Source organism: Pleurodeles waltl, chromosome 3_1, assembly GCF_031143425.1.
Source record: "Pleurodeles waltl isolate 20211129_DDA chromosome 3_1, aPleWal1.hap1.20221129, whole genome shotgun sequence".
Taxonomy (NCBI): Eukaryota; Metazoa; Chordata; class Amphibia; order Caudata; family Salamandridae; genus Pleurodeles; species Pleurodeles waltl.
In genome coordinates, this window is record NC_090440.1 from 1,789,585,072 (window position 1) to 1,789,602,502 (window position 17,431).

The 17,431-nt window shown below is 39.5% G+C and overlaps 1 protein-coding gene across 2 annotated transcripts in view; it reads left to right on the top strand.

Moving 5' to 3' along the window:
- Positions 1-17,431, top strand: part of DNAH7 (dynein axonemal heavy chain 7) — a 1,158,398-nt gene that overhangs the window by 201,432 nt on the left and 939,535 nt on the right. For both annotated transcript variants that reach the window (XM_069225862.1, XM_069225863.1), the window contains 2 exons: positions 899-1,026; positions 6,377-6,455. In XM_069225862.1, coding sequence (XP_069081963.1) covers positions 899-1,026; positions 6,377-6,455 — 207 coding nt within the window. The remainder of the gene's footprint in view (positions 1-898; positions 1,027-6,376; positions 6,456-17,431) is intronic.

Consider the following 17,431-nt stretch of genomic DNA (forward strand, 5'->3'; position numbering starts at 1 on the left):
TACTGCACTTTATGTATCCTGAAGTAGATCTATGACCACATTGAAGTCTACTCTCTATTTAAGTGAGTGTAAAATGAATTGTTATTTTTGGCCACACACTGTGAACAGAATGTGGGTTTTCAATGTTGGGCCCATAAACACACTGTCACAATGATTTTGTCGTATAAAATGCTGTGCTGGAGAATGTATTTATAATCCTCAACAGAAACAATTTTGGGGGGGCACAATCGGGTCTCTTTCTTTATTGCAGTTGCTACTCCTCTAAGAGGAGGATTAAAAAGCTTCCTAGGTAGCGCCAGTCCATTTGGCACATAGTCCAAATAGAATTTGTTTGGTTAGCTTGGTCTCTTCTAGGAGACCGATAATAATATCCTCTCTATTTAAGTAGGCAAACGCCTGGCGAACCTTGCACGGATTATTCTCACCATGAACCTTACCAAAACCTGTTGCATAGTTATCCAAAATTTAACTCTGCCAAGTGACATTAATCTGATAAACTTGCTAATGGCAATTGGCAAACCGATAACCTGCTCAACAAAGGACAATTTGGGGCGAAAAGTGTGGATTTCTCTAAGGTGACCAAAATGCCTTGTCCAGACTCATCTCAACAATGAGCAGACTGCCGAAGCAAACAGTGTTTATGAGTGCAATCAAAGAGAATACGTTATACAATCTTTGCAGTATACTTTCTATCTTGTTGGGATACTATACACAGAGGAATGGTACCCAATCGCTGGACCTGGAAAGTGATGGGTTTCATAGTTGCATGTTTACAAGTATAATCAAATGAACTAATTACTTTCTATTAACGGTTCCAGGGCATTTAATTCCACACAGTGATGCATATTATTTATGTTGATCATTGGCACTTCAGTTATCGTTTGTTTCCTCCTTGCAGTACATCCGATTAGGAATGTTTGAACTCCACTGTGATGAACTGATCAGGTCCCTGGCTAAGCGTTCTGAAGCTCTTTGTGGAAAACTGATCGACAAAATGTTTCAAGACCACCAAGAAGCAAACAGGAAGTAAGAATCATTATGAAAGTGACATAAACAAGCTGCTTCATTGTTTAGTGTTTTTTTTATTTTTTATTCGGAGCCCTTGAGAACATCGGAGAAGGATATTTCGTCTCTTTAGCTCTCACCTGAGACAGTGCATGCTCTCACTTGCAAGAGATATTTTATACATCAATGGATTTGCAGGCTGCTCATTGTTTAACATTGTTGGCTTCATATCACTCCTATTTGCTGCCTGCTAATTGGTCAGCTCCTGCTGGCTTCACTTCCTCTGCTTTTGTCTGGCGCATTAACCAAGTACTGATTCTTCCAGCTTGATTGCTGTCATTCCACTGATCACACTGTGTTTGAGGTACTACTTCTTTCCTTTTGTCCTTGTTGAACTTTTGCTATTTGTAGCTATGTTTTACTATGCCACACCCACTTCAAGGAAGCCCCTTTCTCCCCTGATGTTTATTGTGAGGACAGATATCTGCTTTTATTGCAACAACAGATTTTATCTGCTTCCAAATGTCTTTTCACCAAGACATTTACAAGAGTGCAATTGCTTTCAGTATGTGATAGGATTTTTTGATAAATGTCATATTTTTTTCTTCTTCACTCATGTGGAGATTAACTGACTAGCTCAGAATCACCGGGGTGTTGTGCTGAGACTAAGAAGCATTGACAAAGCCAATAACTCTTGACTTACAGGCTATTGGGTCTGCTGTTGCCTTTTGTTCATGCTGTGCACTAATAGTAATAATAACATGGATTACTCTTCTGGAACACTCTAAATAGACACATCACTCAAGAAGCTACAAAAAGTGTTAAAAGTTTATTTCAGTATATCTAGTACATTATTGGTTTTCCACACAAAACTAAATTTAAAATATAGAGATCAAAGATGATATTGCAAGTATAATACAAAAGAAGGCATTGGACAATTTAGCAATGCATATATAGTTCAGACAAATGATGGAAGACAAATGGAAAAGATAATGGTCTTTTCTTATGTAATGTCCAATCAAGATACACAGCCAACATGTGTTTCATCCACTAGACTTCCTCAGGGCTTTTTACAGTACACAATATGGAAACCGTTCAAAAGCACGCAGTAAAGCAATCCAAGTGAAATGTATGCACAAATAAGTTCTGTATATGATTATCCCTTATTCCCTGTAATGGTATCAAAAAACAGTAGCCATTTCCAGTTTTGAATTTCTGCACCGCCAGCCACAGGTGCTATTAAAAAATGCTATCACAATATTGTCATGGATGTCAGGATTGACAACCGGACACATTTAAATTCAACCAAATTATCTTGTTGTATTATACTTGTAATATAATTTTTGATCTCTATATTTTAAAATGAGTTTTTGTGTACAATCAAATATGAATTTATTGTAGGTATAGTGTACAGTTCTTTCAAATTTAAATTTCTGTAAGCATAAATGTGTCACTGAGAATGACCAATATGTTTGCCTATCTCCTTCACTGGACCACAGTGCACCAATAGTATTCCTATTCCTCGCATATTAGACAGTATGAAAACCTGCCTCATCTTTAATGTGATTATTTCATTTTCTCAGAGTATAATCAATTTACCAAGTCATGTGGTGATTTTCCATGTAGTATTTTAATCTAAAAAGATTGCAAGCAATTGTTAACATTCTCCCATGTCTAGAATACACTGATGTGAAGGTAGAAATATACACCATGGATGTCAAAATTTGTGGCTAGGCATTCCTCTAAATCCTTTGGTTTCTTTGGATGTAGCTTCTCTTTCTTCTTAAGATAATATGTCTTGTGAACATCATTAGAGATAGCTGGCGGAAGTAGCAGCTACCTCCAACTTACCCCCGGTGCTGCCCCGTTACCTTTGCAACCCCTGCCATTTTGGCGAATCAACATCTAAGCATGTATTTCTCATATATCAAGTTGTGTTCAAGATTAATGCCCAGTATAAGACCCAGTACTATCTATCAATCAATCAATCAATCAAAGAAATTTGTATAGCTGCTACTCACCCGTGAGGGTCTCAAGGCGCTGGGGTGGGGGGGGAGTGACCGGGGGGAATGGAGAGGGGGCGGGCCAGGGAGGGTCACTGGTCGAACAGCCAAGTCTTGAGGTTCTTTCTGAAGACCAGTAGGTCTTTGGTTTTGCGAAGGTCGGTGGAGAGGGAGTTCCAGGCTTTGGGGGCGAGGTAGGAGAAAGACCTGCCTCCTGTGGTGGTGTGCTGGATGCGGGGGACTGTGGCTAGGGCGAGGTCTACTGATCGGAGTGTGGGAGTGCACTTTAGTAACACAGCTCCTCTCAACTCAGAATGTTCTAAAAATAATTTTCTATTGTGTAGTGTTGACTGTGTAAACATACACACAGACATGCATTTACATTATTTTTCCTTTCTTCTCTCTCTCTACATTTCTATCCACCCCTTTCCCTGTCATCCTCCCACTAATTTTTACATCCTTGAGCTCCCACCGCCAGATAACAGATTGCAAGAATCATTCACAACAGGCAAGATCCAGGCTTCTACTAACTGGAATGCTTAATAAAGTTGGTTTTATACCAACTCTTCCACTCCTCTAGTTTTTTATACTTTGATATCAAAGGAATATTCCCACAACAATCCCCAAGTCTCTTTTATAACGGGAATTCAGCACTGATGATGCCTCTTACCTGCCTGATACTGGCAAGTAGGAAAGGAAGACGACTGATAATGAAAGAAAAATCCACTTTCAATGTGCAAGGAATGAAAATAGGGCAAATCTAAAAATAGACATTGCTACAGGGTAATTGAAGGGTGTAGTATTATCAGGACAGCCTAGCATTAAGGCACTGACATTCCACAATTCATTGCATGTATACACACACTCACACGTTCACTTTTTATCGAAATAAAAGCACCTGTGGAGAGGAGATTCTTTCACAAGCTGTTCATCTTAGAATAAATTCTCACCTATATGGGGACATTACAATGGGAGTTGTTGCCAAAATACGGTTGCCAACATACGTATACAAGGGCTGGTTGTGTTTTGCACATATTTGGACATAAACTGGAAATCTGTGTTCCCTGTAAAAAAAAAAAAACGAAAAAAAAAACGAAAAAAAAAACCGAAAAAAAAAACCGAAAAAAAAAACTTCTTATACTAAAATCGATCCATATAATCTTTCGCAGCTCTTTGAACTGCTCTGGTCTCTGATTACTCATTGCTTCCTGAACTGCTGCCTACATTTGAATTTCGGCTTGCTTCCGCCCTCTAGTAGGCAGCCCCTCTGTTGTCTTGTTTTTCAAACGTTCTCCTGAGCACGAATCAGAAATGCAAAAAAGTCTGTGCACTGATTATAGGCCTCCCAAGAGACATGGCTATCAGTGTGCCCATTTATAAAAAGTTAATTAGATAGACATGAGCATCTTACTTTGCATCTAACACATCAGAGTTGGGCAGTTCCTGAAGGAAAGTTTTTAAGATTGTCAAATACTTGATGAATCCCTTCTATTGTAGCCTCCATGTCTCCCTTCCCCATACTCTTTGTGATTCCTGCTCCAATTGCATAAGACTGAACGGATCTGCATTCTGTTTCCTAAACCATATTTATGCTTTTCAGGATGCAATTTTTTCTCCTCCTCTTTGATGTCATAGTCTCTTCTATCTGACCTTTTTTTGCTTATTCCAGACAAGACCAACTTTAGCACTATCCATAAAGTTGGTATCTCCACTTAACCATTGCTCCACTCAGACATACCCATTTGCCTTTTTTTTTTTACTGCTTAGGACAACTGTATTTCCTCTGGCGCTATAATTACTTTTCGGGACCTTGTGCAATCCATCAAACTTCCTGACTGCAGCACCGAGACCGCATTGGTCACCATTGTGGGTCATCTTAAAATTCTTTAAATTATTGTGGATGGAGGTGGCTGTGTTGCATTGGTCCTCTTGGTCATCTCTGTGGTGTTTGGCATGGTGTCTCATGATTTTCCACTACTCCACCTTCAGTAGGCGGGCATCAGTGACAAGGCATGAGCCTTTTAGATTCCTACATATGTAACTGTTCACACTGAGCCTGCTGTCTCCTTCCATTCTAATTTCAAGTTTCTGTCACCTGGAGTTACACAGGACTCCTCCCTGCACCCCACCCCTTCTAATGTGCATGTTTCTCCACTTGCTAAACCTACACATACTTTAAGCTTTCCCTTATGATATACACTGATGATACACAAAGTGTCACCTGACTAGATGAGAAGTCCATTGACGCTCAGACATCGTAGCCTCTCTTACTACTTACTAAGACTCTCTTACTATTTGATGAATTCTAATTTATAAAAATTGATAAAGCAGAAGTCCGGGTGTTGAGTTTAACCCCCACCTCCTGGCCCCTGACTTACCTATTGATGGTTAATCTAAATTTCATCTTTGCAGTCCTTTTACACAGCTGCTGACTATTTTGTGGTTTCATTAGCTCAGAACTCGGTTTGGTTTTTAGCTACTATTTTCCTTATAACATCCAAACTTTCAAACTACTTGCCCGTCCAAGTCCTTCCCAACGATCACCTTCTATTCTCCAAGCTACTTATTACCTGCCTTTCTTCTTCAATTTGTTCCTCAGGGATTGTTCAAGTCTGTGCTCCAGCTTCCCCACCCCCCTTCAGTGCCAATACACCCTTTAGGGTAAATGCGCCTTATACAAAAACATTCATCATCGTCTGCACACAAACGGAGGTAGCATACATACTGACTTAGGGCCTCATTCTGACCCTGGCGAACCGCCAGGAACAGGATGGCGGTAGGGGGTGTCAGAATCCCCCATGGCGGCGCAGCAAGCTGCGCCGCCATGGGGGATTCTAAGGGCAGCGGTAAACCGGCTGGAGACCGCCGGTTTGCCTCTTCTGACCGCGGCATTACTTTGTCTTAGACCGCCGGGGTCAGAATGACCCCCTTAGTGTTATGGAAGACAATTGAGACGCAATGGTATAATGCCATCACTATAGGTACTTTAAACCAATAGAAACATTACTTTGTTAGTTATTGCTCACATACTGTAAGCTTAATTGTGCACCCTTGCTTCAACATCCCTTGTGAGTTGCTGCAAACACACTTAGGGACCACTACGTGGAGTACTGAACCAACCCTCCCCCCCCTCCTCCCAGTCTGACATATATTGGGGCGGAGGCAACCACAGAACACATAGAGAACGTTATTTATACAGATATTTGCTGAAGCCTCTATTAAGGTGCTGTTTACACCTTACTTTGAAGTGAGGTAACGTATATCAGATTGTTAATCACTTCTGCTTAGTTTCTAAAGTCAAAAGCAGCATTCCTGCTTTGGAATGTGATGTTACATACATGTTGCATAAAATTGTATTTCCTTTTCAGGTTGTGTGAAGAATTTGAGAAGATAGCAGAAAAGGCCCTCAGTACTCCTCCCAACACTCAGGAACTAATGGAATTAAAGGTACCCCTTGCTCTACATTCTTCATTTCTTTTCATCTGATCTAGAGGAGAGGTGATTTAACAATTACTAGCTCAGGTCAGAACTGCAAATTCAAAAAGTAAAAGTACGTTTCTAGATATTGGAAAATAAAAGGTAGTGTTCCAACTGTTAAAATTTATGTAGTTATAAAACCCTAACGTAATATTTTTCAAATGTTAATGATCAGTTTTTGTGTTATTGCTAAATCATTAATATGGAAATGTAATTTCATTACATCTCATCATTTTGGCTTTCCATAGATAAATGTAAACTGGTATCTTCTCTGTATATGATACAGCAAGAAATTGAATTGGGATAGCTATTTTGAAGTGGGGCAGATGCAGAACTTCTCCGGTAAACAGGCCAGGACTATTGGTTTACAGAAGAGCATTTTCCAATTTATTCGCTTACACCCCCCGCCCCCCAACCTGCTCGTGGGGGTCACCCACCATGGGACACCAACCTGAGAATGTGCGAAGGCCATCCTTATTTAAGGCAGGGTTTCTGGCGGGCGTGTCGACCACGCAAAGCATCGCAGGTCTGGGCAGGAAAAATTAGCACTGTTTGTCACTTGCTGTGAGAAAACTCCCAGTGCATCAGGGCTGTTGTTATTTTGTTTCAGAGAAACAAACACATACGAAGGGGGGATTTTATGTGAAACAAAATCAATGCCAAATGAGCCTCTGTGACATGACAACCTGTCCAGCGTTTCATTATTGCTAAAAAGGCTCCTTGTGTTTTGCAATGAGCACTTTTTAGGAACCCCTCATCCCTCCCCTTTCACCCCCTCATGCAAAGGCAGAACTGCACTGCTATAAAGGCTTTGTGGCCCAGGCACCAAACTGTAAGCGAGGTCATCAGTGCCTTAAACTTGCATCTTAATCAAAATGCTGCACAGGCCCCAGACATTGTCAGAGTTATTAAATACCATTTACTTCTGGTGTTGCACATTTTCCATAGTCCCAATAGGGCAATCCATCAATTGCAAGCTTACATGTGCTATTCTTACACTTTGTGGTAAATTTACTACATTTGACTATGTACCATTTAAAAGTATAAATAGACTTGCATGTCCCCCAACTCTGAACTTGGTGGGGACATGCAAGTCTAGTGTAGAGTGACTGCTAGAAACTTTTCACAAATAGATGGAGATCTCCACCTTCTAGGTGGCGCTCACCATATGGTAAAGTATGGGGAAAAGTTAAAAATGTATTAAACTTTTAAAACAAAATACTACAAATATTTTATGATAAAATATTTAAAATGCTCTGCTATTAACTTAAATAATGAATTATTTTTTAAAGATTTATTTAAAATAAAACAATTTACTTATGCCTACTACACCTCCTGGAATAGAGCCCGTTAACCAGGACTCTCCAGACATCTATGTCTTGGGCTTTTCTTTCAGTCCGACTCCAGGTGTACCCCATCTCCTTACAGTCAGCCTTGAGGCCTCAGGGCCAGGTGTTTCTTTGTCTCCCTCTTTTCCTTTTCCCTTGAGGGTTCCAGTTTAGCGGCTGCCTAGTGGTGTTTGATGCTGGGTTGCAGAGGGTGTGACCTATTTAGGCCCATGTCTTGTCATGATTTCTCAAATTCTTCATGGACAGGGAGTTGGGAAGTCTGTTGCCATAGGTAGTTGTTGCTGATTGTGTTTAGCCAGCAAATCTAGTGGCTTTTCCTCAGATAGGTGTTGATGAATATCGGGACTTTGTCATTGTTGTCCTTAAAGTTTCTGCTCCGTACAGATGGACTGATTTTATTTTGTGTTAAAAAGCCAGATCTTGGTTTGCCACGTTAGGTTCTTGGAGCTCCAGATCTTTTTTAGCTGAATGAAGGGAGCACTTGCTGTGCCGATTCTTGTCTTGACGTCAGTCTTTGTGTCACCCTGCATCTCTGTGACACCGCTCAGGCAGGTAAAGACCTCAACCTCTTAAAGTGCATCACATGCAAGAGTCATTGCAACTGTGCTGGATGTGTTGAATGTGTTAGCCTTCTGGATCTTGGTTTATCAAATGTGGATTTTGAGACCAAGTTGTGCTGATGTTGCTGCCACATTGTCGGTCTTTTCTTACATCTGCTGATGAGTATGGGCGAGTAGGCCAGGTCGTCTGCAAAGTCCAGATCATAGAGCTGAGTCCAAGGTGTCTACTGAATACCATTTCATCTTCCTACTGTGGATATCGTCATGATCCAGTCTATGTCCATAAGGAAGAGAAATGGTGAGAGCAAACAACCCTGGCAGACTCGGGTCCTCACTTGGAACACTTCTGTAAGTTGTGCTCCATGGACTATCTTGCAGGTGATTCTGGTCTTCCACTGTTATAAACTCACACCAAGGTGGACAAGTTTGCCCAGTTCAAGTGCCGGCTGCAAAAGGATGGTTACGCATGGGGCTAGTTACCCCACCGTTTAAAAAAAATTGAGCTACAGAAACGTCAACCAAAAAACAAAATCACATCTAAAGTAAAATATTTCTATTTATATATTGCATATTTAAATTGTTGAAAGTTGTGTATAGATTACATTTAAATGAATGTAATTATTTATTTAAATTGACTAATTTTGTAATTAAAGATCAATATATCAATAAAATATTATTTTTAAAAATATTTTATTGAGATATATATGTATGTATCTGTGTGTATATATAACATTTATTATATATTTGTATACATTTTTAAGAAATTAAAATAAGTTAATTTATTTTACCATTATTTCATAAGGTGTTTTTTTTTAAGTTCCTTTGTCTATTATTTTCTTTGGGAGGTGTTGTGGTACCAGCTGTTGGCCATGTGTGGTGCTTGACTTACTCTAGGTCAGAGGTCTTCAAACTTTTTGATGCCAGGACCCCCTCTCAAAAACTTTTAGGTGTAAGGACCCCCTCCTGACAAAAATTTCTAGAACCTGGTACTCATCATCGACAATCATAAACGTCCCCAATGCCCACAGCAAATCAGTTTTATGTTGAGGAAATAATATTAAACAGTGTTTAGCAAGCCAAAGGTCAGTGAGTGTGCGGGTGTGGTCAAACGTGTGGCTAAAAACAAAGGCCCTCATTTATGAGGAATTGGCGTAGGGCAGTGCCTCAAGTCTTCTTGCTATACTGCCATACACTAATATAAAAGGGCAGGAATGGACCGTATTCATGAAATGCAGGCCATTCCTGTCCTTTACCCCTGCTCTGGTGCATAAATTGCTGCCTAGCGTAAATGAAGGCAGGATTGTTTTTGTGCAGGAAGGGGTGCCTTCCTGCACAAACACAATCCTGAGAGGCATTTTTCTCTTTCTATATGTGCGGCAGAATGCAATGCACATGGAAAGAGGAAAAAACTAGGAGAACATTTTTCCTAATTATGCCTGTTTTGGAGAGGCGTAATGTTTTGGCACTGCTCCAGTTTACGTGATTTTGTCAATCTGGGACAGCGTCAAAACCCATGGGTGTTGCGTGGGAATACCCACCACAACGCCCATGGAATGCCTCCTTGACGCATAGTAAGGCAACACAGCGGCTTGCGCTGCTTTGCCTTACTCCATATCTATGAGGACATGCAAAGCCATGCAGGGTGACTGCGTCACCTCACAGGTATGATTGAGAGGCTTGAGCTACCGGAGCGTCAAAAAGAGTGATGTTCCGGGGGCCCCACTGTTGAAAAGATGAAGATTGGATCAAGAAGGTATGAAATCTGGTCCTTTATTGAAGCATCCCATCCACAGCCCACTACACTCTCCTCCTCTCAGCTCTGCTCTCATTAAACCTTCCTAACATTCCATATTCTACATGATGTCAGACTATGACATCAGCCTGAGAGCAGAGCAAAGAGAACAATCTACATTAATATTACAATTGATTATATACCACACACCTCCCCCCTAAAATAAAAATGCTCAGACTACAATATACAAAGATTGGAAGAAATAACAATAGAACAGATAACAAAATACAATACATTGAAACACTAACCTTAACAATTTCCAATGAATTTTACAATTCTATTAAAATTCCATATTCTACCATCTTTTATCTTCACGGCATTCCTGAATAATTTAATAACTTCAAAAGGTCCTTGAAATTTACTCTTCCCTTTACTCAATGTTGGTTTTTTGATCAATACCTGATCTCCAACCTCTATGTCAAGCTCACACACTCCCTTCTTGTGGTCATAATACAATTTCCTTTTTCGTACCTTTTCACTCTCATGCACATTCTTCTCATCCATTATGTTTTGATCCTTTACATCCTTCCTCCAATACACCCATGCAGGTGCAAGTGACGTGTTAGCCTTCCGACCTCTGAACAGTTCGAAAGGAACCTTTCCTGTTGTAGAATGGGGAGTCATCCTATAAGCATATAGGAATTCTTTTAGACCTTCCTTCCAGTCTCTATTTGAAGCACTCTCTAGTTGTATACATTCTTTCACACACCTATTAAATCTTTCAACGATTCCATTTCCTTCGGGATGGTAAAGAGAACATCTTTTGTGCTTTATACCAGACATCTCAAGATACTCACTCATCTCTCTCGAAACAAACTGCGGTCCATTATCAGTGACAATAGTATCAGGGAAACCCTCACGTCCAAAAATGTCCTTGAGAAACTCAATTATTCTCCTGGTTTCTGTACTGTGATATATACCTATCTCAGCCCATCTAGAACAATGATCAATGAGCACTAACAAATAAGTGACACCACCCCTACCATGTAACGGGCCCACAATGTCCACCGCAATTTCTTGCCATGGTTTTAGTGGCATGTCTCTTACACACATTGGAGGTACTCTTGTTTTATAAACTTTGTCACTATTGCAACATTCAATACATTCTCTCACAACCCTTTCCACACTCAAATCCATTCCTGGCCACCAATAATCCAGACGAATTCTGGCCTTTGTTCTGCTCATACCTTGATGACCAACATGCCCAAGATTAACAACTCTATCTCTCAAAACTACAGGAACCACTAACCTCAGACCTCGTAACAACAGACCATCCTGAATAGATAGTTCATCCTTTACCTTCCAATATCCACTCAATTCTACATCCCTTTTTGCATCATGTGTCCAACCACCTCTGATCTTTTCACACACTCGTTGCAAAACTTCATCCTCTGCAACCGCTTCCTCCCATTCTTTCTGTTCTACAATACCACCTGTCACACTGCACACAGAAACATCCCTTAAACCATACTCACTGGGACTCTCTTCCACAATTGAACTCAATCTGGAGAGACAATCTGCAACTCTATTGTACAAACCAGGAACATAATGCACAGTGTAATCATACTCTTGTAAACTAATCACCCATTTACTCACCCTTCCAGAAATAGAATCCAATCCTTTCCTCATGAACACTTCAACTAAAGGTTTGTGGTCAGTAAAAACTTCAAATTTTCTCCCCCACACAAAATTCCTAAGTTTGTTAACTGCCCAATGTACACACAAAGCCTCTTTTTCAATTGTTGAGTAGTTAAACTCCGGTCCACGTAACGTTCTGGAGCAAAACACTATGGGTTTGCGAATCAAATCCTCACTCTCTTGTAACAATACAGCTCCTAAACCTTTGTCACTCGCATCTGTCATAATTACACTTTTCTTCTTGGGATCAAATGATTCTAAACACCCTACCGAAGACAAAATACTCTTGATGTTCTTAAACTCCTCTGAACACGCATCATCCCAAACAAATTCAACATTCTTTTTCAGAAGCTGACGCATGCACACTGTTTTTGAAGCCAGATCCGGTAGAAACTTTGCGTGAAATTCAACCATTCCCAAAAAGGACATCAACTCATCTTTTTTCTCAGGTGTACGAAGATGCAAAATATTATCCACTAACTCCTTCTTAGGATGCAGACCTGTTGCAGAAATTTTGTGACCTAAATAATCCACCTCAGTTTCCTTGAAATGACACTTTTTCAACTTAAGTGTGAGACCATGATCTCTAAGGATGGTAAGAACATTCCTAACCCTCTCGTCATGCTCAAACATTGAACTTCCATATACCAAAATGTCATCCTGAAAACACTTGACACCGGCCATGGAACCAAACAGATTATACATCAATCTTTGGAAAACCGCTGCTGCAGAGACTAATCCAAAAGGCATTCTTAGAAATCTGTATGTACCAAAAGGAGTGATAAACGTAGTAAGATCACGTGAATCAGGATGTAGCATGACTTGGTGATATGCTGAGGTTAAATCAAATTTCGTATAAAATCTAGATCCAGATAGTAAAGTGACCATTTCCGTGATGTTGGGTAAAGGAAATTGATCACTGATGACACATTTATTGAGATTTCTCAAATCCACACATAACCTCAGCTCACCAGATTGTTTCCTTGCTACTACAATGGATGAAACCCACTCTGATGACTCCACAGGTTCAATGATACCTTCACCACACAGTCTCTTAATTTCCTTTTCCACATCATCCTTCAATGAAATAGGAATAGGTCGCACTTTAGCCATAACAGGGACTGATCCTTTCCTTAATTTTATTTGATGAACATAACCCTTCAAACAACCCAACTTCGAACTGAACACATCCTTAAATTCATCAACAAACTCTTGGAAGGATACCTCATTCCTGTACTTATTTCACATACCTGACCAAGAGCTTTTACATATTCATCTTTGATCATCACTGGAGAAGAAGAATTAGGATCCAAAATGACTTTCAAACCAGCCTGATGAGGCCAACTCAAAACACTACCTCCCTTGACTGGAACATAAATTTTCCCAAAAATTGTGTTAGACTTGTAGATAATCTCTGCTTCAAAATATCCCCTCAAATCTATGACCTGACCACCATACCCCCCAGGAACCAGATCAGGAGCTTTCAAATTAACCTTGTGACTAAAATTTTGATCAAAGAACTCATTAGAAATCAATGTCAACCATGCCCCTGAGTCAAATAACATTTCAGTTGATTTACCTAAAATAGATACAAAATCCTTAGGATGTTTCTTTTTGCCAGTAGTCAGTGACACAGACAAAATACAGTCCTCAACAGTTTTCACAGGTATTTGTTTTTTTGCAGATTTACAACACTTAGCTAAATGCCCCTTCTTATTGCAGGATCTACATGTGGAATTCACAGCAGGACATTTTTTGTAAGTAGCATAGTGTCCCAAATTCCCACAACGAAAACACCTGGCATTCTTATACCTGTTTTCTCCAATTTGATCAACATTCCCATTTTCACGCTGAGATATATCACACTTAGAAGATTCTCCTTTCATTACAATCTTGTTCACTTCTACTTTCCTTTGTTTTTCCAATTCCTCAACACAAGCCATTGTATGTTCAACCCCTTTGGCCAAAATTATTACCTCATGCAATGTGGGGTCATCTTTACTCCATAATTCCTTCCTAATTTTATCACTCATACATCTCAACATGAACTGATCTCTTATTCTTTCTTCAATTGTACTGCCAAATTTACAAGTTGACGCAAGTTTTCTAAGTGCTGTGATATATTCTTCTATACTTTCTCCCTGTCTCTGTTCCCTCATCCCAAAATGATAGCGTTCCAATATAGTGCTCACTTTGGGAAGATAATGTAAATCAAGTTTTTTAAGACAGAGTTCAAATTCATTGAGATCTGTAGCTTCCTCACCCGGATCCGGAAGACTCTCAAATATTTCTTGACCCTCACACCCAAGACAGTGCATGAGTAGTGCAGTTTTACGCTCATTTGTTAAATTAGAACCACAAACCCTGGCATAGTGCAAAAAAGTCTTCTTCCATTTCGACCATTTTATCAAAGGTTCACCAGGCGTTGTCAAAAAGAAAGGTGGCGGTGTAACACTTTGCATATTGCCAACCCTAAACTCCAAACGGATAATAAAAGTACACTAAAGCTATAATAGAAAATATGTAATAACAGTACAATGTAATATATGTAAAATTTGTAGGAAAAACAACTTCGTTTTATAACTAGCAACAATTAGTAAATTTTCTAAGGAAAATAGCCCTTGCTACTTATTTGTCATCTGGTAGGATCTGAAGAAATGTCAGGTGAGTCGTCTTTTATACTAGAAAATGTGCAGTAAAACTAAATATTCTTCTCTCAAATGACGTGCTGTTAAAAAAAAAAAAAAAAACATGTCAGAATATGATAGTCAATCTCAGCTGAAACATCTTCTCCTTGCGCTATATGGAACTCAACACAGGTAGCTGTCCATGGAATCCGGCTCGCGCTTGATAGAGCGTTATTAAACCAAAAAAACAGTTCAGTACAATTTGCCTAAACCAACTTAACACTTGAGAAGGAAAACAAAATCAATAATTCTTACACGCTCTCCTGAGCATGAATGAAAACAAAGCGAAAGCGGTTTAAATAAGAAGACTTGTTCGCGTTCTCCTGAACACAAACAAAATGTAAATAAAGAATTGTTTCCTCAGCTTACAGCTTGTATTTCCTTTTTTTTTTTTTTTAACACATTCAGCTTTCCCGAGCTCAGACTCTTTAAAAATCAATAATTCTTTCACGCTCTACCGAGCATGAATGAAAACAAAGTTAAGGCCGTTCTAAAACGAATCCTGCTCCTCGGTAAAATCAATAATTCTTTCACGCTTTACCGAGCATGAATAAAATCAAAGTTAGAGCCTAAAGAAAAATTAATACGATAAATCTTGCTCGCGCTCTCCTGAGCGCCGTTAACCTGCAAGAATTAAATGTTCTGGGTAAAACGATGTTCTTGACTGCACACCACTGAACTTTCACGCTCTCCTGAGCATGATTACAAAACGGAACCAAGAATATGTGCTAAAGTCCAAAATCGAAATACACACATTCAATGAATTAGCTTAAAGGTGTAAAAGGTTGCCAGCAAAGAATGTGAGAGAACAAAAAAAACACAACTGATGTAAAAAAAAACACAGCTGTTTTCTAGTCAAACCTTAAGGTGGAGGTAAATTAATACCTTAAGATTTTTGCAGGGCACAATTCTGAACGTAATGAAAAATATGACGCAAATCAGCACGAAGTAGCCTGACAAATAGTGTTAAGATGCTCCACAGGATCCCATCCTCGTCGCCAGTGTTGAAAAGATGAAGATTGGATCAAGAAGGTATGAAATCTGGTCCTTTATTGAAGCATCCCATCCACAGCCCACTACACTCTCCTCCTCTCAGCTCTGCTCTCATCAAACCTTCCTAACATTCCATATTCTACATGATGTCAGACTATGACATCAGCCTGAGAGCAGAGCAAAGAGAACAATCTACATTAATATTACAATTGATTATATACCACACCCACGCCTCTCATAAATAAGCCCCAAAATATTCTGTAAGTGTTTTTTTTAAGTCTTTCACTGTCAGGTAGCTACAAATAAAATAACAGCGAGCTTAAATGAAAAATAACTAAAAGAAAGTTGTTATTCATTGGGAAATGCACTGTAGTGCAGTGTGAAAACCTCTATTAGTTAATACACTGCAGAGGTGTGTGGGAAATCAAAGAGCAAAACAATTAAATCTTTGATTGTGCAGTGATCTGAAATGCCTTCATGACCCCAAAGAGCCTCCTGTGGAAACACAGGTATTCCTGCTTTTTTGCAGGGGCTGCTTTAAATGTGCTTATTTAAAGGCACAGCACATTATTAGTGAATACTTACAAAATTATGTTCTTGTGGCTCTTTGGTACATGTTCATGACTGCACCCCATGGCACCCAAAATTCTTGTCTCTAATCCTTAAACTTGGACTTGCAGGGAAAACCCGCCATACTTGTGGATTTGTGATATTACTAAATTCCATTTCTTGGTGTTCATTTCTGGAGTGCTGAATTTGTGAACCAGAATTACAGAATCTCCATCCATGGATTTCTATTACACCTAATATGTTCTTTGGCGCACAAAATATCAGTGAATCTCGCCCAGGGGCATATATACACAAATCTAATTCTAATAACAATTTGAGTACATTGTGAAAAATATGATTATTTACTTATTTTTCATTGTCCAAAGAGAACTATTTTGCATAGGAATTTGCCAATGTTCTGTTGTCAACATCAGTTTTATTATTTGTGAGATTCGCAACACACCTCATGTAGATACAGCATGGTCATACAGTTATACTTTGAACGTGAGTCACATTATGAAAATTACTTCAAAATGTGTGTCTACAAAGTTCCTGTGTGGCTACTTAACATCTTCAGAGTTAGATATGTTATGTGCCTGATACTCACTGTGCTTCTGAGGGTAATTTTTATTCTATTTTATAACGTTAGTAAATTATCCTCTTTATGAAGCTAATAAATATGTGTGGAGAACGAATTCCATTGCATTATGCTCCGAGTGCACATAATCGACTTCCAAGAAACAGCAACCACATTGCTCCTTTATCATGATGCAGCTCACATCTAAAAGGTACAGTGGTGGAAAAAAGTTGCTTAATGGGTGATCTACAGATCTTGACCTTTCCATATTTAAGGTCTCAGTTTAATGATTGGATGGATGAAGTGAGGCTGCCCACGAGACCACGGCCCCCCTGAGGGTCACAACCTACAGATTGAAGACCTCTGCTCTAGGTATTCGCTGAAGTCCATTCACTGCTGTTGTGGGTCCTTTTTGACTGTTATAACTTTAGAAGTGCAGTTTGTAAATAAGACTTACTGTTTAGTGGGTTGGTGCATGTCGCTCTCTATTCCCCCCCCAAACTCCTCCTTACAGCTCCCAAAACCCCTACTATCATTTTCCATCCTCTCCCCCATCCCTTCACACATTTGCTACTAAAACATAAGGGTACTTTTGCAGTATATCCTAGTTTGTAAAAAGCCCCGTATATTTTACATTTTGACCTTCTGTGTTTGTCAGTAGAGAACAAAGGCCATATGTATCATGCTTTTTTGCAGTCGCAAACATTTGCAATCACAAAAATGCATTTTGGTATCTAAGAATTCCAATTTGCGATTCGGTTACATGTCACTGAATCACAATTTGGAATTGCACATGCATAC